This window comes from Arvicanthis niloticus, chromosome 16 (assembly GCF_011762505.2).
Source record: "Arvicanthis niloticus isolate mArvNil1 chromosome 16, mArvNil1.pat.X, whole genome shotgun sequence".
Classification (NCBI taxonomy): Eukaryota; Metazoa; Chordata; class Mammalia; order Rodentia; family Muridae; genus Arvicanthis; species Arvicanthis niloticus.
This window is the reverse complement of record NC_047673.1, coordinates 28,738,117-28,762,415: the sequence shown is the minus strand read 5'-3', so window position 1 is coordinate 28,762,415 and position 24,299 is coordinate 28,738,117. Positions and strand designations below refer to the sequence as shown.

The window sequence follows — 24,299 nt, the reverse complement described above, 5'->3', positions numbered from 1 at the left end:
ATAAATTGACATAAAACTGCTGGGCAGTGATGGTGCACGCCTTTAATTCCAGCACTTGGGAGGCAGGTGGATTTCTGAGTTCTGAGGCCAGCCTGGTCTACAAAGTGATTTCCAGGACAGCCATGGCTACACAGAGAAACCTTGTCTCAAAAAACCAAAAACCAAAACAAAACAAAAAAGAAGAGTGTGTAAGATCCTACAACGTCAGTTATATGCACTTGTAGGCTGCCTCATATAGGCATTAGAAACCAAATGATTATGATCTCCTGCAGGAGTAGTGAATGCCCTCTAGTGAACTGGCTGAGTCATCTCTATAGGCCCTCATTTCTATAAATACTTCTGACATGAGCATGGTCTCTCTTGCCTGGTCAATCACCATGTGGAGTACTGCTCTCTGGGAACTCATCTCCTGCCTCAGCAAAGGCTTTTCTAGAACCACAGGCCATTCCTTTCTCAGATCTTCTTAGGCGCTTAGAAGTGAAGAGCACTGATATATGGTCCCAATGAAGATCTTTCCTCCTTGAGTATATATATATATATATATATATATATATATATATACACACACGCACACAAAAGTTGATTACAGATAATAGGGAAATGATGAAATTCTCAGAATAGGATGAGTGACCTTCTTTCCTTAGCAATGAATGTACTTAGTGCCAAAGGTGGAGACTCAAAAGCAGTTAAAATGGTGATTCTTCATAAGTGTATAATTTATTACAGTAATGAAATTAGTTTACTTTAAATGACAATTAAGTCATGAAATTACCTTCAAATTTAGTTTGCAATTTTTATGTTTGCAAATTTGCTAGCTAGTCACATAGTATACATGACACTGATATAACATACTGTGCCATGGGTAAAAATTACTTTAAAAATAGTTAATAAAAATTGTTATTTGATAATTTTTATATATTTGCTGATATATTCTATATAGTAATGTATTATATTAATACACAAATACACTATATGTATGTTACCTACATAATATATATTATGTAATAAATATCTGATTTTATATATACATGTATCTATCTATCTATTTATCTGTATGTATGTATATATTACCCTCATTTGCTATTATTCTCCTTTATAACATGAGGACCTTCCCAACATTTATGCCTTAATTATTTATTTAGTTATTTAGTTATTGTGATCCTATGAATTTAACCAGTGTTATCTGTTTGACTATGGGTTTGGAACCATTCATTGGAGCAATATTAACAGGTACATATCTGAAAATCATTGTCTGCAGTCTTCCAAAGAATCCATGAGGAGCCCATATATCAGCAGGCAGAGAAGATTCTGGTGACTGCTCCCTTTGTCTTTGATTGGCTACTGACAGACTCCTTCTCACACAGGACCATGGTAGGCAGTCATTTCTACTGCGATTGCCTTAGTTGTGCTGTGCCCAGCGGAGTGCATTTCACGGCACTTTTTGTACCCTTCTCTTACATTCTTTCTACACCCTTTCTGCATTCTGCCCTGAGAATTTTTTTTTTTACTGCAAAACCTATTTATTACTTCATTTGATATTTATAAAGCATTATAATAATACTTATATGTAAATTATGTTTTAGTATAAAATAGAAATAAAAGTACTAGTTCATTCTTTTCTTCAGAGACAAGAAATGTCAAAAATCAAGTAGTTAATGAACATGAATTGTAACTCACAGCAGAGTTACAATTAAAAGTAACTTCTTTAAAAGTATAGAAACCAAATATTCCCAATAAAATAGGAGGCTGGAGAGTGTGCTCAGTGTTTAGAAGCATGCGCTGCCCTTGCAGAAGTCCAGAACCTAGGTCTCAGTGCTCATGTGTTCCTCTAGCCCCTTTGAGTGCCTATACTCATGTTCATATAATCTCACATAGACACACACACACACACACACATACACCCCACATACGTATGAGGGGTTTTTATTTAAATTTGTTGTATGTTTCAAATTCTTTATTTTTTATACAATATATTTGGATCAATGAATTCCCATCCCTCATCTCTTCACAGATCGTCCCTACCCACCACCAATCCAACTCCAAATATTTAAAGAAAACAAGTAGAAGATATGTTGTGGAAATGTTTGTAAAAATACTAGCTCTATTATTTGTTATTAATTATAATATTGGTTCATTACTTACCAAGTCATGCTTTTAAAGTGAAACGCTTAGTTATTTTTATGCTTGGACACTGGGAAAATATAATTTGCTTTATATCAGGATTCGTGTTATGAAACTTATTGTATAGTATCAAAATTATGAAAAGCTACAATAGATCTGTCACAGTTTTGAAGGATAAAGTTGAATATTATTATGTGCTATATCTTTGTAGTAGTTACCATTTCATTTTGAATATTTAAATGTAGAAGATTATATAATGATATATGCCAGTTATGGAACATACTGTAAAGTTCAAGTTGAGACAGCTTTTTATCTGTAACATGTTGCTACTACAATATTCTGGGAGTGGATATTGAACACTTGAGACCCTCTATTTTAAAATAAGAGTAGAGCTTTAGGAGAAAATATATATTGATATCAGATGAGATAAATAATATGAAAGCTACACATGTGCTTACAATCAAATGGCAGATGTAAGCAAAGACTGACAGAAAATCACAGTCTATCACCCTCCCTACAAAGGGTCTTGAAGGAATTGTCGGTTGTGGGCTTCTAAAGAGATCTTTGTGAAATGTGATGTCTTTAGCTCATTTCCCAAGTAATAAATGAGAAAGATAATCAAAAGAAGAAGAAGAAAATATCTATAAAAAGAGTTGTGCAATAAGTCTGTGGCAAGAGCTTGGATATTAGCCAGGAGGCAATGTTGTCAAGAGGTAGTGTTAGTCTGTAAAACAACCTGTGTGAATAAACTCTAGAATTGTATCTAACTATAAAGCAAGAAAAGAGAGAATGAGGATTAAGGAAAATGGGGAGTTCAAAGGAGAGAAAAGATAGTGTCTAGAAGAAAATGGGGAGATGGAAGAGAAAGAGAGAGACACACATACATACACACTCACACACACACACACACACACAGAGAGAGAGAGAGAGAGAGAGAGAGAGAGAGAGAGAGAGAGAGAGAGACTTTCTTCTGTGACTAATAACAAAAAGATAATGAGCATGTCATGTCTGACCTGATACAGAGAGTTCTTTCCTGACCTTTCTCTAGTGACAATCACATACTGTTCCCACAGTAACATCACAGAAAGAATTGAACAACTTTAATTTCAGCACCTAGCCTTACATTTTTATGCTGCTCAAATCCTACTCATTATCCTTTACTTTCTCCCCCATCCTTCAGATTAATACCAAGAATACCCCGATATACAGCTTATATGAAGCATGTGAATAACAGAAACTTTCCTAAGTACAAAACTAGACTTCTTTAAAATAGTCTATGAGTATATGAGTAACAATCATTTATTCTAAATATTTTGTATTCTGAAAGTATTCTGTGATCTTTCCACCATTGTTTCAAGAGGCAGGTCTAAACCAAAGAAGTGTATGCTAGTAAATCAGGTAGTTAAAAATGAATAGATTATAAATGAAATAATTGAAGGAATAAGAGATACCATTTAGTAAATGTATCACAAGGATGACCATCCAGATTCTTATGTACAGTCACTTAATTAGATTCCACTATACAATTTCTACCCCTGTTATAAAGTGATTAACTGAAATGTAGAAAACAGCCCTTTTCTCAAGGACCAGCTTACTTTACCCACTTCTTAACATTAAATATGATAACATTAAAGCTGTAATAATTCAAATAAAGTAAGGAAAATTATTGTTTCAGAACTTAAAAATATTTCTTCAGGAAACTTGAAGCAATTCTGAAACAATAGTTTAGTAAACTAACGCTATTAGGAGTAACTGTTGCTTAAGGTCTTGCTCTTGTGCCAAGAGGTAGCATCAGAACTTAGTGTATAAACTCTTACAGGAGTTTAAAAACCAGCAAGTACATATGAATAGACAAAAGTTTGTTCAAGGTCAGATGTGATTCTCCTTTTACATAACAATTTGTGATAACTGATATATGTGCAAGAATATACATTTGCATATACTAACAGAAAAATAGATAGACAGACCATACACAATCATAAGCATCCTCAGGACCACAGCCCCTGTAATGTTTTATTGACAATAAGAAGTAACACCCATGAAATAGGGAAAATTTGTGTGATAGTTCAGCCTATTTTAAGGCTTGAGGGTGACTGAACTGCAGCAGAGTAGAAAGCTGTTAGTAACTTCACAGGCAACATTTGAGGAGATATAGGAACTAAGCATTCTTTTATTCTCCTTTTTCTTGGCCCTTTCCTTTAAAGTACTGCTTTATTCTACAGCATGTTCAATATGGTAATATATATTATAAATTTCTGAGTGAGAATTCATGCAATTGTTTCCTAAATTGGTTTGAAAATGGGTCTTTCTTATCACTAAATATAATTCTGGAATTCTATTAAACACAGTTGGAAGAGACACATATATAATAGCAAGTCTTTGGGCTGCATACTTATTGAAATATTATCATGTGGAAATCTTTCAGCCATTCATTTGGTGATGATAATTTTCAGGAAATATAGCATTATTACTTACTTACATTTAAGTGAAATTCCAGACACATTTCGCAGATTCCCTATTTAATACTACAATGTTCATTTTAATACCATCACATCTCACCTAATTTATTCTTCCATAATCTGTCTCTATCAGGACCACTTGTCATTTGTAGGATGTAACCTTAATCCAAAGCATAAATTTCATGTGGATTACAAATTTCATTATATAATACATATTAGAATTTCACAAAATATTTTGCTAATGGATTCTTCTAAAGATTTCCTACTGTTAAAACACATTTGCAAAGGTATTATATTATTTATTCTAATGATCCCTGCTGTGACATCTCAGAAGTATTTTACAGAGACTTTTATATGTGTAATGTTCCATTTATAATAATTTATTTTTCTAATTCTATCAAGTATATGACAAATTTTGAGTACTTTTTAGGTTCTTTAATTGTATCTCATAGGATGCACTAAGAACATAATTTTTATACTATGTTAGATGATTGTGACCCTATCTGGTTTGTCACATTTCCATACTTTCATCTCTTAAATGGTATTATTATTAAGCAGCTATTTTCCATGTTAAGAAACAACTATTTCACAGTAGAGTAAGAAAGAAAATGTATATAGAGTAGTTAGAAATATATTTCAATACTTTTTAAAATAGATTTTTATTTAGTCCTATTATGATTTCCCCTCCACCAACAACTTCCAGATAACCCCACTTCCCTACCCACACAAACTGACAGACTTCCTTTCCTCTGACATTAGGATACAAACAGACATATAAAAATAATAATACAAAATTCAATAAAATAAAAGAAAACAACCAGTATAAGACAGAATATCAACAACAACAAAAACAATCAAACAGAAGAAAAAGAGCTGAAGAAAAAAACGTAAGACATACAGAAGCAGAAATACACATATTACACACATAGAAATCCCACAAATACAAAGCCTACAAACGATAAAACATATTCAAATGACTTATAAGGGCAGACAAAAAGCCTATAAAAGAATTATGAGACAAAGAACTTCTAAAACTCCCATTGAGTTTATTTTCTCTTGTTTATCTACTACTGGACATGGATCCTGGCCTTCAGAGTGGTTTGTGTACCCAGTGAGATGACATTGTAGAAAACTATGTTTTCACTTGTGAGTAGTCATCTATTTCCTATCATCAAAGTTGAGGGAACCCTGTAGAAGAAAAGGCAGAAATATTTTTAAAATAAGAAAGATGAATCACACTGATTAAACAAGGTCTTTTTTTTTTTTTCAAATTTTTTTGGTAATTTTATTTATTTACATTTCAAATGTTAACCCCCTTCCTGGTTTTTCCCTCTGCAAACCCCCTATCCTACCCCCTCCCCTGCTTCTATAAGGGTGCTTCCCCACCCACGTACCAATTCCTGCCTCACTACCATAGCATTCCCCTATACTGGGGCATTGAGCCATCAGAGGACCAAGGGTCTCCCCTTCCACTGATGTCAGATAAGGCCATCCTCTGCTACCTATACAGCTGGACCCATGGGTCTCTCCATGTGTATTCTTTTTTTGTTTGATATTTTATTTATTTACATTTCATATGTCATCCCCTTTCTCATCCCCACCCCATTCCATACCTCCTCCTCCTTTTTTGTCTTTATACTGTTTAAATTACATGCAAATGTTAAGGTCAGTTCTAGGTTGAGGAACTAGCAATACAATAGATGCAAATAGTCAAAGAACAAGCAGGACAATAAACAGAGTGCTCCTGTGATCACTATTTCTAAGGGCTTATCAGGATGACCAAAATATCTGAGCTTACCTCCCTGTCCTAACCCAAAGTCATTTTCATGCCTGAAGCCTACTTTTTTGTTCTAGCTTAAGATTTAGATTCCTGTCTGAAATTATTTCTCTGTTCTAGCCTAGGATTTAGATTTCTGCCTGAAGTTATTTACTTGTTCTAACCTAATGTCAGATCCCTGCCTGCAGCCCATTTCCTTGTTTGTGGCCTATGTCAGATTCCTTCCAACCAGCCCATTTCCTTGTCCTTGGCCAATGTTAGATTTCATGTGTATTCTTTGGTTGGTGATTTAGTCCCTGGGAGATCTGGGGGTTCTGATTAGTTGATATTGTTGGGGTTGCAAACCCCTTCAACTCCTTCAGCTCTTTCAGTTCTTCTCCTAACTCCTCCATTGAGCTCCCTGTGCTCAGTCAGATGGTTTTCTGCAAGCATCAACATCTGTATCAGAATGTTCTGGCAGAGCTTCTCAGGAGACAGCTCTATCATCAGACTTCTATACACAGTAAGGGCAATGAGAACTATGGCAGCATGCACAGAGCCTGCACAGCTCTTGACCTTATGGGTTCCAATGCTGAGTAGGGAAGTAGACTGAAACCTACATCCCTAACACAGAAACTACATCCAATTGTTATTTCAATATTTTAATTTGCTTGTATATTAAGAAAAAATAATTCATGTACCCGAAGTAATGTCAGTAAGTAATTAAGTAGTGTGAAGTAACCAGAGTATATATTTTAATACAAATATATAACCAGAGTATATAAATTTTAATACAAATGTATTTTATATATTTTTTTGTAAATTAACACAAGAGATCAGTAAACTATGTAGTTTGAGCAACTATTAGAAAAGAAAAAATGATGATAAAAGAATAATATTTAGATGATAGAAATTATGGTAATAACAATACTTTTTAATGATGTTTGAATGCAGAAGAACTAGAAGACAATTTTCAAATTTTGTGTGTATCAATTGTTAGCACAATACTATTTATTTCTTAATTATATATAAAAATAAGTAAGCCAATTGAACTTAAGAAAAATACATGCTTACAGCCAACAGCATAATGAAAACACTCCTATGAAGCAGCTGTCAACTTTTGTTTGTTTTTCCTCCTGGGCTTGGAGCCAAACAGCTCATTATAATGTATAAATAACATCAGTAAAAATAGGTAAGAAAAAGAAAATGCTTACCCTTCTGAAAGAATAGTTCTCCTTTAATTAATAACTAGAAATGGAATGTGCTTTATCAATACAATTTGCATTAATGAATACATATCAGAAGCTCAATGCGATTTTTAGTTTTCTCTAATAGCTTGATAGTTCTTTTCTCCATGAATTACATTTCACTTTATTAATCATAGTATATCCTAATATTTCACAAATAACTGTCAAATCAGGCTCTGATTTTATTCTATTTACGACTTATAAGCTTATTTCTTTATGTACACTGAAGTTTGCAATGACTGATACCATTAGCCTATCAAAACCATAAGACATATAATTACCTTCCTTCTTGTCTGGTTATGAAATGTATAATGCTAGTTATTTAAAAGGCAATGTTTGGATTTAAAAAAATAATGTCTAAAATCTGTAATTTATTTTCTTGTACCTTGCTGTTTCTCTCAACTCTCATTGAAAGTGTTAACAATAAATAAACTTTTATTTTATATGCATATTTGGTGAATAGACACACAGTATTTTATTTGAAGCATCCTATCAGCAAGCTAGTCATGCTTATATTACTGTCTCACTGTTAATGTTTTTTTCACATTTTAACTATACCAAGGCTCTAAGTAACCTTTAAACCAGAGTGGCCAATGAGATTAAAGACGTTGTGGACAGGGTAAATTATTATGAAATTATTACACAGTTTTGGTTGTGAATTTTAAATATAACTAATTTACTTAAAATATTCTCTTTTTCATATTCATATGTAGGATTCAGTTTTGGCAGTCTTTCATTAAAAAATTCCCCAAACTGTATTTTATAAGAATACATAGCCTATTAATTTATAAATTTTAAAAAATACATGAAAATCAGACCTTTAAAATCAAAACATGTGAAAATTGTGCTAAAGATCATAGGATGCTATAGAAATGGTTTAGTGGTTTAGTGATAAAGAACACTGACCTGGGTTCAGTTTACACATTTACTCACAACTATCTATAAATTTATATTCAAAGGAATCAACAGCTCCTTCTGACCACTATACTCTTGTACAGGCACACATGTAGTGCACATATATGCATCTAGAAAAAACTACACACATATATATACACATATGTGCATCTAGAAAAAACTACATACATATGTATATCCATATGTATGTGTGTATGTTGCAATAAAGAAGACAAAAATAATAAAGATTATGTAGTGTTTGAGGTCAATAATATAAATTTTGTAATAGTGATTTAAAATTAGCATTTAAATTTTTTTTAGTTGTTTTCAGGAAAAATAGTACAGTCTGCTGAACATTTAAATATTCAGGAACTTTCTTAGTCTTGTAAACTTAACAGTTAAAAAGTATATGTGAGGTAAGAGGACATGAATAAAAATGATCATTACATTTTCAGAAGAGATAAAATGTATGTAAACTTAATGAAAATAAAAATTATAGGAGAAAACCAATTCATACTTTTCTGAGAGAAACATTGCCAAAAATTGTTATACCTATAGATCAAGGTCTTGCTCAGACATCATCAAAGAACCTTCCCCTTGAAGTAGATCTAACAAATACAGAGACCTACAAGTGAACAATGCATGCAGGGAGATTTTAGAATACTAAGTGCTAAATAAGGTATCTTCATCAAGTCCTTCTCCTCATAGTTTAAGGAGCTTTATGAGAAAAGGGGGCAAATAGATTGTAAGAGCCAGTGGGATGAAAGACATCAAGGAAAGAAGGCCTCTAGGTACAATGAGACCTATGAGCACATGAACTCACAGAGATTGTGCAGCATGCAGGAAGCCTACACAGGTCTAAGTCAGATGATGTATCAGTGCTGAAAGAGGAAGACGGCACAACCACCCATCCCTAATCCAGAAACTACTTCCAATTGGCAACCACTTGGAAAGGAAAAAAGAATATGGTTTCTCCCACAGAGTCTCTCTGGTTACAAGAAGCAAACTCAAGGTACCATGCCTAACAGTACATGACCAACAGAAAACAAACTCAATAGTATTTTTGTGTATATTTTTACCAAATATTGTGTTGTTTTGGCATTTTTTATCTTACTAGTCTTGTGCTTATATATTGTGGTTTTCAATTTTTAATTTTATGGGTTTGGGATTTTGTGTAGGTTTGCGTGTGTGTATGTGTGTGTGTGTGTGTGTGTGTGTGTGTGTGTGTGTGTGTGTGTGTGTTTATTCCTGTTTAATGAGAACAGGAGGGGAGAGAGAGAGAAAGAGAAAGAGAGAGACAGAGACAGAGACAGAGACAGAGGAGATCTGGAATGAAATGAAGGATGCAATGCCATGATCCAAATATATTGCAGAAAAAAAAGTACTTTCCATTAAATCAAGTAAGTACAGATAGCCAATAATTATCTGAAAATGTACTTAGCCATCTGTAAATTAAAACTATATTGGTTCTTTTGGACTCTCCAGTCAAAACAGCAGTCATCACACAGCAGCAGATGATTTACAGGGACAGCAGTACTGACAAGTGCTTACAGGTAGTGTTGACAAGATTGAGACTTAATTATCTGGCACTGGCGCAGTCTTTGCCCTACAAGAAACTCTGAATTCTTTAAACTATTTAAGGGCTTGTGAGAAAGAAAGAAAATTCACACACTCTCACACACAAACTTAGTGGATGAAGCAAAACGGGCTGCAACAATTTTATTTTTTTCACTTAACTCTTTTTATGTCACCTAAGACAAGATTCTTTATGTAAGAGAAATAGTTACCTCATTTAAAAAAAAAAAAAAAGATAAAATGTTACACAAAAGGGAGTTACAGCAGGGTACTTTATTATAAGTTCAAACTAGGTTTTAATCTTTCATTCCATAAGCTCATTATAAGTTAAAGCAATAGTTTTATTGGAATAAAATTACTCACTCCTTGCTTATGGCATTGTATACCTGTAAGAAGACCTGTGGCCTTCTCCCTTAACCTAATCTAGAATACATGTTTGATCATTAATTTGTTCCAAGCCTATTTTTCTTCCTAGTGCAGTTCACATGCCTGTAACACATAAAATCTCACTGAACCTTTTTTCTAATTCTTTACTATTTTGCAAAAAGGAGGCACAGTTCTACATTTGATTCTAACTTTCAACTTTCTATCAACTATCTTAACTTATTAAAATTATTTTAATCACTTCAGGAATTATATCAAATTGTTACCAAGAATTATAAAAATCATCAAGTCATCTAAACAGCATTATTACATGAAAGTTCATCTTCATGTTGATTATGTAAGAAAGTTGTCCAATAGAGTGGGCTAATACTCAAGAGTCAGTCATAACACATGACAGGCAGAAAAGATCTTTCTTTGCCCAATCACACCATGTCAGAAAAATTAGGAATACAGCAATGAAAACCATAAGAATTCATGCAGTAACAAGAAGAAATTCTGAGATGAAGCCCCTGGGTCTGTGTCTCTCCACAATTCACCAACTGCTGTCATACAAAGCAGTGGACCATATCTAGGAAACTCACATCCCCACTAAAGCTCCTCTGGCATGGCATCTGCCAGAGTTTCTCCAACTAGGTCTCCCATATGACCTATTTTCACTATCCCTTAGACTATTGACAATGTAATCTAATTTTGTTTAACACAGAGTTATCTGTGCAAACATGTTTTTGCAGTATTAGGTACAATGCAAAGGTATTGTATTAATACAGATATCTGTTAGCAGAGAAGTATAAACAAAATATGACTCATACACACATAATAGTTTTATTCTGTCCTAAAGAATAATGAAGACTTTTGAATGAAAAGGACTAACTGTGGCTCATCATATTGTCACAAAAGATAGACCTAGAAAGCCAAATATTGTAATTTCTTTCAAATGAAACAAAAATGTAGGAGCAATATCTGGGCAAAGGACACAGATAAGCAATATCACGGGGCAGGAAGACAAAGAGGAAATGACATTTGATTACTATGATGGTACTACGTGTTTTGTGGTGAACAAAAATATCATCATGAAACTCATCACTGTGTATAATGAATATATACTATATATATATATATATATATATATATATATATATAGAGAGAGAGAGAGAGAGAGAGAGAGAGATAAAAATTTAAAGTACAAACATGGTTGAGTTTGAATGAAAGTTATAGAACCAAGCTAGAAACTTGTATACTAGTTTCTATTATATTCTGATGTTTGGCAAGGTCATCCTCAAGATGAAGTTTGTACATTTGGCAATAATGTGTTGAAATGACCAAGATGATAATGAATCAGAAACCTAGCAGTAAGTATAAAAGGTATTTATGATAGTGGGGAGAAGGGCATGTAGATTTTCTTAGCATTTCCTAAATATTATTGAACTTAATAGAAGATTGAAGATAAGGCAATCAATCATACACTGAACATGGATATATTATAGAGATTTTAATTCAATAACACCATGAAGATGATAAGAAAAGTGAAAAATTATTTAATTGTAATAACAGACTGGATAAATATAAAGTGGAATAAATAAAGACGTGGTATAACCAGCTAGAACCACAAAAGTCTTTAAGAATTAGTCCAAATTCACACAAGGGAATTCCATTTGAAGTAATTTACGTGATATAATTAGTTAAATGTCTGAGATCACAATTTTATGGCAAACAAAAGAACACATACTAAAATTAAAACTGAAAACTTTCTACAGTTAAATACAAATATCATAATGTTCAACATGTCCAGTTTTCTCTTTTTCATAATGTTATTAAAACATAATGTTATTTTAAATAAAATAGTTTTAAATAATATAATTGTAATTATATTAAAATAACATAATGTTATTTTCATGATTATTATTAAAAATTTTAAGACAAATTTAGAATAAGAATTACATTTGTCATAGAATTTGTTTCTTCTGTCCTTAGAAGTTGTAGAAAGAACATTTGATATTTCCCCAGAAACGGCAGAGATCACTTCAGAACACATCTTTTTCAACAGGCCTTTCAGAATATATATAGATTCTGACTGTGAGGTTTAGTGAAGAAAATCCCTGATTTAAAATATTTTTATGTTATTTATTCTAGCTATCTTATCTCCCTGGATTCCAGAGAACTCTCTGTCTTCTTAACACTGCAAATAGTATTAGTGTCTTCTTAAGCATCATTATATCTAGAAAAATCCCCTCAAATTCTCTCACCTTGTACATAAAAGAGAAACTTTTCTGGTGCTAACGTTTTCTTTATAATTCTCAGATTTAACTTGCACAGAATATTATTATATTACTATTTTTAAATCTCTACTTGCTATCTTTGCTTTTTGCTCTCACCTTAAAGACCTTTTTTGACGTCTGCTTTTGCTCTTCAATGAGAAATAAACAAAAACAGCACCATTTATTTATAAAGGAGAAATAGACTCTTTCAAGGAAAATAATTGTTTGACTATTAAAGAATACCACAACCTTATGGCTTTCTTTTTTAAATGTAAAATGTCTCTTGTCTCAATTAAATGAGAACTGTATAAAAATATGCCTGTTGGTTATCATAATAATTTTTCATTGATAATAAAATTTTCATATAAAGTTACTTATTTTTAGTTGGTTTCCATGCAAGGCATGAGTGTCCTACCTCTGTTTCTGCATTTATCTAAGTGAATTTGTTCCTGCCTAGCAAGTTTTAGTTTAATTCATTAAAAAAACTACTTCTCCTCCCATGAAATACTGAAGTTTACCATTTCACAATCACTCCATAAAATTCCCTTCTCCTCCTTCCCTCTCCTAACATACCTTCCTTTTTCTCTTTTCTTCACCATTTTCTCTAATTCCTTCCTTACTTTGTGTTTCTCAGGGATTACTTCCTTTTGAGAAAATCACAATGTTATACTACCTCATTGGTCTCTTTTCTACTTGTAGAAGGTAGAAGTTCATGTCACCATGTTCTCTTGATTCTTCTTTTATGATTAAGATGTCTCTGGGGCAGGGAAATGAAATGACCCCCTAGATAAATTAGTTGAAATGTGTGACTCAGATGTGTGAAGAGTAGCATTTGCATCCCAAGACTCTATATAAAAGCCAGGTGTTCAGAGTGCATGACCCTAACCCCAGCAATCTGGAAATAGAGACAGGAGAGCCTGAGGCAAATTCTAGCCTAGCCACATTCTGTGAGTTCCAGTGAAAAAAGAAATGGTACAAATATGTGCCAACAAACGTGTATATGCATACACATGTATGCACACACTACACACACACACATTTACCCAGGCCAAATAAATACTTGTCTGGATGTACATAACATCCCTTCCCACTTGCAGAACAAATCCTTATCCAAAAAGTTTTTTTATTTTAAATATACCTTTGTACATTGAACCTAATAGTTATCCTCTTAATTGTTTCAAATGTGCCTTAATCATGAATCACTTCAACATTGTTTTCTGCAGATGTACTGGTTGATTAACTAGAAAATACTACAAAGCTACTCATGAAATTTACCTACAATTTACTCTTCCTCTTTATAAGATAATAACTTTTACTCTCAATTTTGAAGGCCATATTAAGTGACAAATACTACATTTTTTTCTGTGTCGTCAATGAAATTAGTCATCAAGCCTATACAATTTTCTTTCATGACACATCACATACTTATCAGAAGTCCTATGTTATTAATAGTTTTTAACCCTTTACAATAATTCTTCAGGATATGTCCTGAAACATACTACAAATCATCTCATCAGTGAGCTGTTTTAATACATTATATTTTTTCTTTCATAACTTTACTTACGAACAACATTTTCAGCACAGCAATCACTGTGTTCCTTGCCAATGAATGTTGCAAGCATTCAAACATATATCTCTAGCTGTTTCCTCTCCAAATATTCTCAATTAGACAACTCAAACATGAACCAGAAGCAAATATCATTAAAGTGGCCATTGTCCATCCCCCCACAATAACTTCCTGTTTAAACTAATTTTCAATATTTTCATATATTTGGCTTCTTACTTTGTTACCATACATGGGATGCATTTTTCACTTAAATTCAATCCTAATTTAATTCTGTCTCATCAACACTATTTTTAGCTGTGTTAATCTGCCCCAGAGACAAATGTTTGTCAGGTAGAACACGTGTTTCATGATTTTTGTTCAAGTGAACCAGGTTTTCTAATACCAATTGGTAATTAGCGGTTTAAATTTTTATATAAATGGAAATATTGGATAATCTTTATACTTGTAGCAATATTATTAGGCCTCTGGAAACATTTGTTAATAATCACATAGATAATGTCACATCTAACAAAGTTGAACTAAAGTATAAATGAAATATTTATTCACATAAAATCATAGATTCTTATCAAATTTGGAAGGCCTATCAGGTTCTTTATCACCCCCTCCCCTTAGCATTCAAAGAAGTGCCCTCTATTGGATGCAAAACACTGTGATCTTTCCAATCTCTTTGGGTTTTGTTTGTTTATTTGTTTGTTTTTGTTTTTGTTTGTTTTTCTTAAATTATCATGGATTTGAGCTCACTGTTTTCTCAATTTAGCTCTAAGAAAATTATGGCCAGATACGCATTCTCTAACTAACCTAAAAGTGAACTATATTTCATTGCTTGTAGGATGGTATGGGGAATCTGAGAGTCACCAAGAAGGGAATCCGACTTGAAGGTATATCTGAGTTTCTACTACCATTGTATGTGAAAGAAATTCATTCCCGAAAGGTATGTGATATGGCTTTGGCTTACTCTAAGATAATTTAGAGTTTATATTTTCACTCAACAGAGGAGCATCAAATTTCCTTGTCTCCTTCCTTTTGAATTCAGTTTCTTTAAGCTAAAGACTTATTTGAAGAAATTAAAAGAATCAATTGATGAACAATAGAAAAGATTAGCTTTAAATTGGCAAAACAGAAAGCACATGAACTGAAGCTCTTAGCTGCTTATACACTATGAATTGTGTTTCTTTTAATCTCTTGAAGTTAAATGCAATGGTAGCATTTGAAAAAGAAGTTTTTATGAGTTTTAAATTATTTTCTCAGGAAACAAACACGTGGGTGAATTATCCATTCAAAGCATCGTACATTTTCCCCTTAAATGTAAAATGTATTTCCAAGAGAACAAAAGTTTGAATATAAAAATTAAATACAATGTTTTAACTAGTACCAGAATGTATACCCTTTGGAAAAATTGATTTATATTACATATTTCATCACTTAGCAGAATGTTAAAAGAAAATAAGACAAAAGCTTCATGACTGCGCATTTTGACTTAAGATTTTTTACTTAGAAGGTAGAAAGAAGTCTGTGGCACCCGTATGTTTCCAATCTATCAGAATGGTTTTTTGATATGTGTCCATAGAAATGGATTTATTAGAATAGAATGAAAACATTATTATATAAAAGTGACAGAAATGAATTTGTTTCATATAAATTTATTTTATATTAAAATGTTTAATTTGCCAATATACTATATTAGGAAATTACATATTTCATCACTTAGCAGAATGTTAAAAGAAAATAAGACAAAAGCTTCATGACTGCGCATTTTGACTTAAGATTTTTTACTTAGAAGATAGAAAGAAGTCTGTGGCACCTGTATGTTTCCAATCTATCAGAATGGTTTTTTGATATGTGTCCATAGAAATGGATTTATTAGGATAGAATGAAAACATTATTATATAAAAGTGACAGAAATGAATTTGTTTCATATAAACTTATTTTATATTAAAATGTTTAATTTTGCCAATATACTATATTAGGAAATTTATAGAGTAAAATATCACTTAAATGATTTCTCTTAAGTCTTTTTTCCACTAAAATCAAAATAGAATGAAGAGGATTTATTTTTTAAAAATTAATTATGATGTTTGTATCAGTGAGTTTTAATAATATATGAACTATCCAGAATATAGACTATACTTCATTTAGTACACTTTTAATAACATATTCAGTTTAACATTACTTAACAGATTTCAGACAGACCAAAAAAACCAATAGGAACATGTATTTATAACTGATGTGCATGATTAAACTTTAAAAACAACTAATTTTTTTTTAATATTTGAGATAGTTTTAATGGATCCAAAGTACTTAGATACATTAGGGTATTCCATAATTCAATCTTTTTTCAAATTTCTCCTGTGCTTGTCACTATTAAATAGTTTAGTGCAATTAAAGAAACTTTTGATAGAAATGAAAAAAACACTTCCCCTACATAAGAAATAAATGTAGTGGCACAGGGAATTGTTGTTGTTGTTTCCCTTTTAAATACATCTTGCTGAAAAGCCCAGAGGTACCAAAGGTGGCATGCCTCTAAAGTTACCCAGACTGATTTGTATTGTCTATCTGGGAACACAAGTTAAAGATGGTGAAGACCTCTGCCAATGAACGGGTTAAAAATGTATCTTCTGAGGGGGGAACTTTTGACAGTATAACCAAAGTTGTTCTCTGAAAACATCGATGAGAACCCTTTTTATCTCTGGCCCACATACTACAGAGTATATCAACATTGTAACCTGAGAATATTAGGTAGTGGCAATTGAACATCAAATCATTTGACACAGACTAGCTGATCTCAGCTGCACAATCATCTCTAAAGTCTGCTATATAGATTGAGAGATACAATCTAACACCAGCACCACCACCACCACCACCACCACCATGTTACATACCCATTCTTTGCTACTGGTCATCTGTATGTCCTGCGGTTTTTCCTGCTAGTAATTAGCAAGAAAAGTACAGCATGAGAGCTGGTGACCTCAGTGTTCAGAGAGGACATCTGGACTAACAACAGAATACAAAATAGACTTAGTCCTTGGAAGATTTCACTGTACATGTACTACAAAAATATAAAGCCAATATCTATTTTATAATCAGTGTGCACAACACTAAACTCTTGTGACCCTGAGGTCTGAGGACAGCTTTTAAGAATGAGTTTTCTCCTTCCACAACAAGGGAATAAGGGGACAGACTACAAACAGTCCAGTGTGACAACAAGTATTTGACCTTCTAAGACTTCTTATTATAATTCATTTGCCCTTGAGTACATATAGTTGTTTATTATGGCTATAATGCTTATTTATTTCACTGTTTGATGTAGAAAGACACACCATTTCCTTTGGCTTTAATTTTCAAATTAATAATGGCAAAATGTATTTAGATGCTTATATCTTAGGATCAGGAGATAAACACAAGTCACTAATAATACTAGAAATGAAATTTTAATTAAAAAATTTGAGATATGTGTCTCTTAAGTATTTTCCATAAATTTTCTAAATTTTTGTTACAATGTTTTGCTTATTTTGTGTCTGTGTATGTCAATGTCAGTGTGTGTGTGTGTGTGTGTGTGTGTGTGTGTGTGTGTACATAACACTGAAATTGTGTGGCTCTGAAGTCTGGGGACATGTTTTGGGAGTCAATTTTCTCTTTCCAACACATGGAGTTGAGATAGGACACACATAGTCTAGTGTGACAGTAAGTACTTTACCTTACAAGACTTATTGTCAGACCAGCCTTCTCAAACATTTTCTTGTATTTAAATGTACACAAAATTACAAAACTCCTATAATATTTAGGTAAGAAATCTATTAGATTCAAAAGTCATCTTAAAATATCATGATAAGCTGAAAAGTTTACATCATATTATTTTGATTTTTATATACATCTCTCCTCTTAATTTCAGCCTTCTGTCTCTTTCTATTTAGCCAACAGATAGTATTTAAAATCACATTCTAGTAGCAGGACACTATGGCTCAAGCTCATGATCCTAGCACTTAGCAGGTGGCTGCAAGGTTGTTGCCATGGGTTTAAGGCCAAAATGGGTTCCATGATGACTCCCAGGATAGTATGGGTTTTATAGTTATTTATGAATTTAATCCAACCCATAAAAGCCAGATTCCTTCTGAATAGAAAGTACTCCTCTCTATAAACACACATTATATTCCCAAATCTGATGACACATGGACTGGATTTAATTTTCCAGGAAACTCTTTATCTGCTGCACCTGCTACCTCCCCCTGCCCTCCCTCCACACACACAAATACCACTACCAAGAATATAGAGAATATATATATATATATATATATATATATATATATATATATATAGAGAGAGAGAGAGAGAGAGAGAGAGAGGAGCAATTTGGCTTAAACAAACAATATAAACTACTATAAAATGTCTCCTATTTTAAACACCCAGCTGAAAAAGCATGATGATCACGATGATGATAAATTAATTATGAAATTCTCTGGCATTTATTTGTATAAATCAGTATGTGTCAGGGAGAGTGTATCTGTATGGTGGGGCGTTGCTGTGGTCATTGAGAGAGAAAGAAAATGAACTTAATATGGTAATACAGAGGGGGGTAATAGTCACTTGCTTGTGAGAGTCCTACCTATGGCTTCATGTGTGACCTCTATAATGACTATAAGAAGTACCTTCTTCCATTATCAGAATAACTTTCTATCTTACTCATTTTTTAAATCAAAACTTTCTAAGCAGTCCACAGAACAATGTATTTACAATGCATAGTATATATTCTACTTTGAATATAGTTAATGCCTTACTATAAATTATTAAAATTGAACAATATCAAGCAGTTCTAAGCAGTTTGTGAAATTAAATGCAATATTTTTATTCAGCTAGGAAAAACACAAAAGTTGTATAACTTGGGTGACTGAGAAAAATGATTCCACATGTACGTTCAAGGCTTATATTCTAATATTATGACAAAGTATCTTTGAATATCAGGAAATTAAGATAATAGCATTTGAATGTAACTGGTGTGCATGATGTTAATGGGATTAAATATACATTTTAACTGAATGTAATCAATAAAAATTGCATTGTGCTATTTTATTGAGCCTGTAACCATATGAGACTAACTGAACCATGACATCATGACATTGTATTGTTTACATTTATTTCCCAGCTAATGATATTTACATAAATTGCTATGTCACTTGACAGGAATCTCAGAACTGTGTAAGACAGTCTAATAATTATTCCCAAGCAGGTACTCGCAGATAATTCCAACTCCAGTGTATTGACAGGAAGGCAACAGTCTTGAGTCACTTGACTTCAGAATGAACCAAGTATAAACAAGGATCTAGTCGTCTTATGTCCATGCTTGTGGGTCTACTCCTGTGATCCTATCTCAGTGCTGAATACTTTTAGTTCTGTGCTTTGTGTGTTGGAGTCATTATACAGGTCACATATGAAGCCACGGTTAGGACTCTCACAAGCAAGTGACTATTACCCCCCCTCTGTATTACCATATTAAGTTCATTTTCTTTCTCAATGACCACAGCAATGCCCCACCAAACAGATACACTTTCCCTGACACATACTGATTTATACAAATAAATGCCAGAGAATTTCACAATTAATTTATCATTGTGATCATCATGCTTTTTCAGCTGAGTGTCTAAAATAGGAGACATTTTATAGTAGTTTATATTTTTTGTTTAAGCCAAATCGCTCCTCTCTCTCTCTCTCTAATACATATACATATATACATACATATATATACATAATACATATATACATATATGTACATATATAATATGTATATATAATACATATATATTTCTTACATTAATAGTAACAATACCTTAACATCTAATTATCATCATCAAAGTATTATTAAATATTTGCAAAACTAAAAGGATGAAAAAACATATTTGTAAAGAGAATGTTGTACACACTGTTTTAAATTAATATGGCATTTAATAGAACAACCCAAAGTCAATTGAAAAAGTGCTAGCTCAAATACATTCTTTAGCATAATAGCATTTTTAACCTGGTTTTATGGTTAAGAATTAATGATTGTGAATATGATTGAGGAGCTGGATGCATTAGCCTCATGATTAATGTCACAGAGCATTTGTTAGCTCCCTGCAGTGTAAATTGAGATGATTATCTCCTCTCAAATCTCTTCTCCTCCATCCCCACTTTCAGTTTTCACAGTATCACTTTAACTTTGTCATAGCCAATATCTGCATTCTGCTCTGCTGGTTTACTACCTGACACTGTGGCCTTGATTCTGTCTATAGGTGGTAGCGCAGCCATCAGTAGCTTTTTCTTTGCTGTGGACAATCCTGTAGGCATCCAGTATTCTGATAACTCCTTGTGCTCGTGTATCAATTATTGAAATATCTACCCTGTCTCATTGCTGCTTTCAGTGTTTTCTGAGAATATCAATAATAGTACTTTCCTTTCCTTCAGATATGTGAGTATTCATCTAGTGGAGAGTTGTCTCCTTTAGCACTGACTGTTGCCATGGACTGTTAAAGAACACCCTGATGCTATTCTCCTGTTGATGGTGTAATGTCATAAGGAGATTCTAGAAGAGTTTGAATTCACTTCTTCCACTTCAGGATAATTTGTACTGTTATGCCACTTAGTAGTTTTAGTGTTGTTTGCTGGCTGGTGATTGGTCATTGTGAGAGGAATTGTCATTACTCTTTCTAGAGATCTTCTGGCTTTATTCATCCAGTAGCTGATAGTACAAGTACTGGTGGCTTTGCTTAACAGCTAGCTTTCAGTCTTACTGAGTTCCTTAGTTCAGAGGAAGCAATCAGATTTACATCACTATATCTCAGTTTGTTTAAATGCTGTATACTTTTCTTCTAACCACAAGTAGTTCTCATCCAGCTCTGCTCTTCTGTGGAATTGATTTCTCCATGTGAATTTGTCCCTCACTCTCAATAACTTCTATTTTATAGTGATATTTTATAGTGATGTTTTTATGGGTCTGCAATCTTCATTTTGATATTATAATTTACTTTAATCTCATTGTTCATTCTTAATTACATGAAGTGTAGATAAATTTTGTATTGCTTTTAAATGTTAAAACAGACCACTTAGGAATGACTATTTGCATATTCTGATGGGTTAAAATTTTATGTAAGACAAAACAAGCTTTTGTTGCTGTTGTTTCTAAATAGGGTTACAGAGCCTGACCAGAAAGAGTAACATAACTTATGTGCACTCTCTTCTGTGGGTCTGTTGAGCCCCTTACTCTCTTGTACCAGGGTGTGGATGAGTAACTCTGTAGTTCCTGTGGGCTGTCCAGTCTCTTCAGAATTCAGCATGTGCAACATTCAGTGATGCAGGGGCTGGATTATCTCTGGATCTTGTTCTTGCTACCCCTTTTCTCCATGCAGATTGTAATGAGTTTGACCTATGGTGAATACACAAACTACTGAAAGTCTTAAAACATGTGGCTTAATTTGTTATGTAGTATAAGAGAAAGAAATTGGAACATTCCTGAGTTTCAGTGTACAGTGTTAAGTGGGAATTGTCTTCATTTCCTTTTACCCCAGCCCCTCCCGATACATTCCCTCTTTCCTGTGATCTTCACTCCATCTAATCCCCTCTCTTAATGAACAGCCAATAGATTCCAATACCATAGTACCATAATCTGAGTAGTCCATTTCATCATTGGTCTTCTATTCTGCATTAGCAAATGTCTTTATTTTTTTCATCTCTATTCTGCTCTACTGACCTACTTATGAAGATGCACACTATAGCTGTAAAGGGTATTCTTACAACTAGCAGAGATATTTGTTTGCTATTTGTGGCTAGGAAACATTTTGCCATTTATGCATTATTTTTCTTTTGGATGAACTTGATCATCAGCCATCAAATTTCATTAAATTCCTGCTGGGAACATAATGATAGTTACACTTGGTTTCATGTAAATGTCATCTTTATATTGTGGTGTCTTCCCGGCTGGGAACATAGCTTCTTCTCTCAGTATACTAAGGAATTCCTCTGCATTTCTTAGAAACTCTTTTTAGCATCTTCTTATTGGCATTACAAATTCCTTTATAATCACTTAATGATCCCTACTAGCTGTGTGAATGAGTTTAATCACTTAGTGATTCCTACTAGATGGGTGAATGAGTTCCACTCTCTTTTCTCATCAGCCTTTCTGCTTGGATATAAAGAAAATAATTTCTTGCTTTGTGAATGTTACTTAGGAATTTTTAAAAACACTTTAAAATAATTATTCTAAATAAAACAAAATTTTTGGATTTTTAAAATTAAATTATTTTATTTATTTACATTCCAAATATTGTCCCCCTTTCCTGTCCCTCCTCCCAGATCTCTTCACCCCATTCCCATCTCCCTTTCCTCTGAGAGGGTGCTCCCCTAACCACTCACCCACCACACCCACCACCTCACCACTACCTTCCCCATTCCCTGAGGCATCAAGTGTCTACAGGATTAGGTACATCCTCTTCCACTGAGGCTAGACAAGGCAGTCCTCTGCTAGATATGGGCTTGACAGCATTGACCAGCCCATGTATGCTCTTTAGTTGGTGGTTTAGTGTCTGGGTGCTCTGAGGGTTCCGGGTTAGTTGATATTGTTGTTCTTTCTATGGGTTTGCCATCCCCTTTAGCTTCTTGAATCCTTCTCCCAACTCTTAAATATGGGCCCCTGAACTTCAGTCCAATGGTTGACTGTAAGTTTCTACATCTGTCTCAGTCAGCTGCAATAGAGCCTCTCAAAGGACAGCCATGCTAGGCTCCTGTCTGTAAGCATAACATGGTATCAGTAGTAATGTTCAGGGTTTGGTGCCTGTCCATGAGTTGTATCCCAAGTTAGCCCATTCACTGAATGGCTACTCCACTTTTGTTTCTTCATTTTTTAGACAGGAACAATTCTGGCTCAAACATTTTGAAGATGGTTTGGTGGCCCCATCCCTCCGCTGGGGGCCATGTCTATCTACTGGAGGTTGTTTCTTCAGGTTCCATCTTCCCACTGTTGAGCATTTTGGCCGTGTCATCCCCAGTGAGTGTTGGGAGCCTCTCATGTCCCAGGTCTCAAAGAATTCTAGAGGTTGCCCCTGCTGTCAACCTCAGCTGTATATTTCTGTTCATTCTTCTGATTTTCTGGGCTTCTCTCCGGTCTCCTCACATACCTGATCCTATCCCTGTTTCCCCTCTCCCTTCACTCTCCCACCCATGTCCCTCCCTCCCTCTGATTCCTGTGATAATTTTCTTCCCCCTTTCAATCCCCTAGGTGGGATTGAAGCAGCCTCACTAGGGAATAAATTTGTATCACACCTTCTTTCCTTTCCTCCCTCCAGCCCTTTCCAGATACACTTCTTCAAACTATTCCCACGACACTCAAGTTGATGTTTGGTTTTTTTATTATTATATTTGTTAGTTACATCTGTGCACGCACATGCACGCACACATACACACACATACACACACACACACACACACACACACACACACACACACACACACACACATATTCAGGGCTGACCACTATGTATTTAACAACCAACAAAGATGCTCAGTTATAGCAGAGACTAATTCTCCTTCTAGTAATTAATAATTTCCTTTGGTTCTTTGTCTATGGATGAGAATTCACTATAAATTTCCCCTTCCACATTCACATATGTTGTTATAATGTTTTTAATATGGTAGATTAAACAATATTGTGTTTTATTGCTTATTTTGATTGTGATATTTGACTTTGAGTATTCATTAAAGCTTTGGGTTCTAATCCCTGTGTTTAAACAACAAATTTGTGATTCAGCCTTGTGCCTTGTATAAGTTTTCCACCATGCACAAATTGAAGTTCATAACAGCCTATAAAACCTTAATACTGCACTATTGTGGTTATTATACAATGAAGTAAAACTTTAACAATTAAATTTGATACTCAATACTATAATTATCATTCTTGATTTATTGAAAGATAAATATATGCTGAATGCATTGTGCGTTTGGGGAGCTTCAGTAAATACTTGGTCATCAATGCAATTAGAAAAGAGTCAGGTTTGAAAGTACAGCTTGATCAAGTGGAAAATT

At 33.6% G+C, this 24,299-nt stretch overlaps 1 protein-coding gene across 1 annotated transcript in view; it reads left to right on the top strand.

Annotated features, from left to right (window-relative positions):
* The window catches only part of Sgcz (sarcoglycan zeta), a 363,481-nt gene that overhangs the window by 178,040 nt on the left and 161,142 nt on the right, over window positions 1-24,299 (top strand). Inside the window, exon 2 of the mRNA XM_034520440.2 lies at window positions 15,088-15,189. Within this exon, the coding sequence (XP_034376331.2) occupies window positions 15,088-15,189 (102 nt within the window). The remainder of the gene's footprint in view (window positions 1-15,087; window positions 15,190-24,299) is intronic.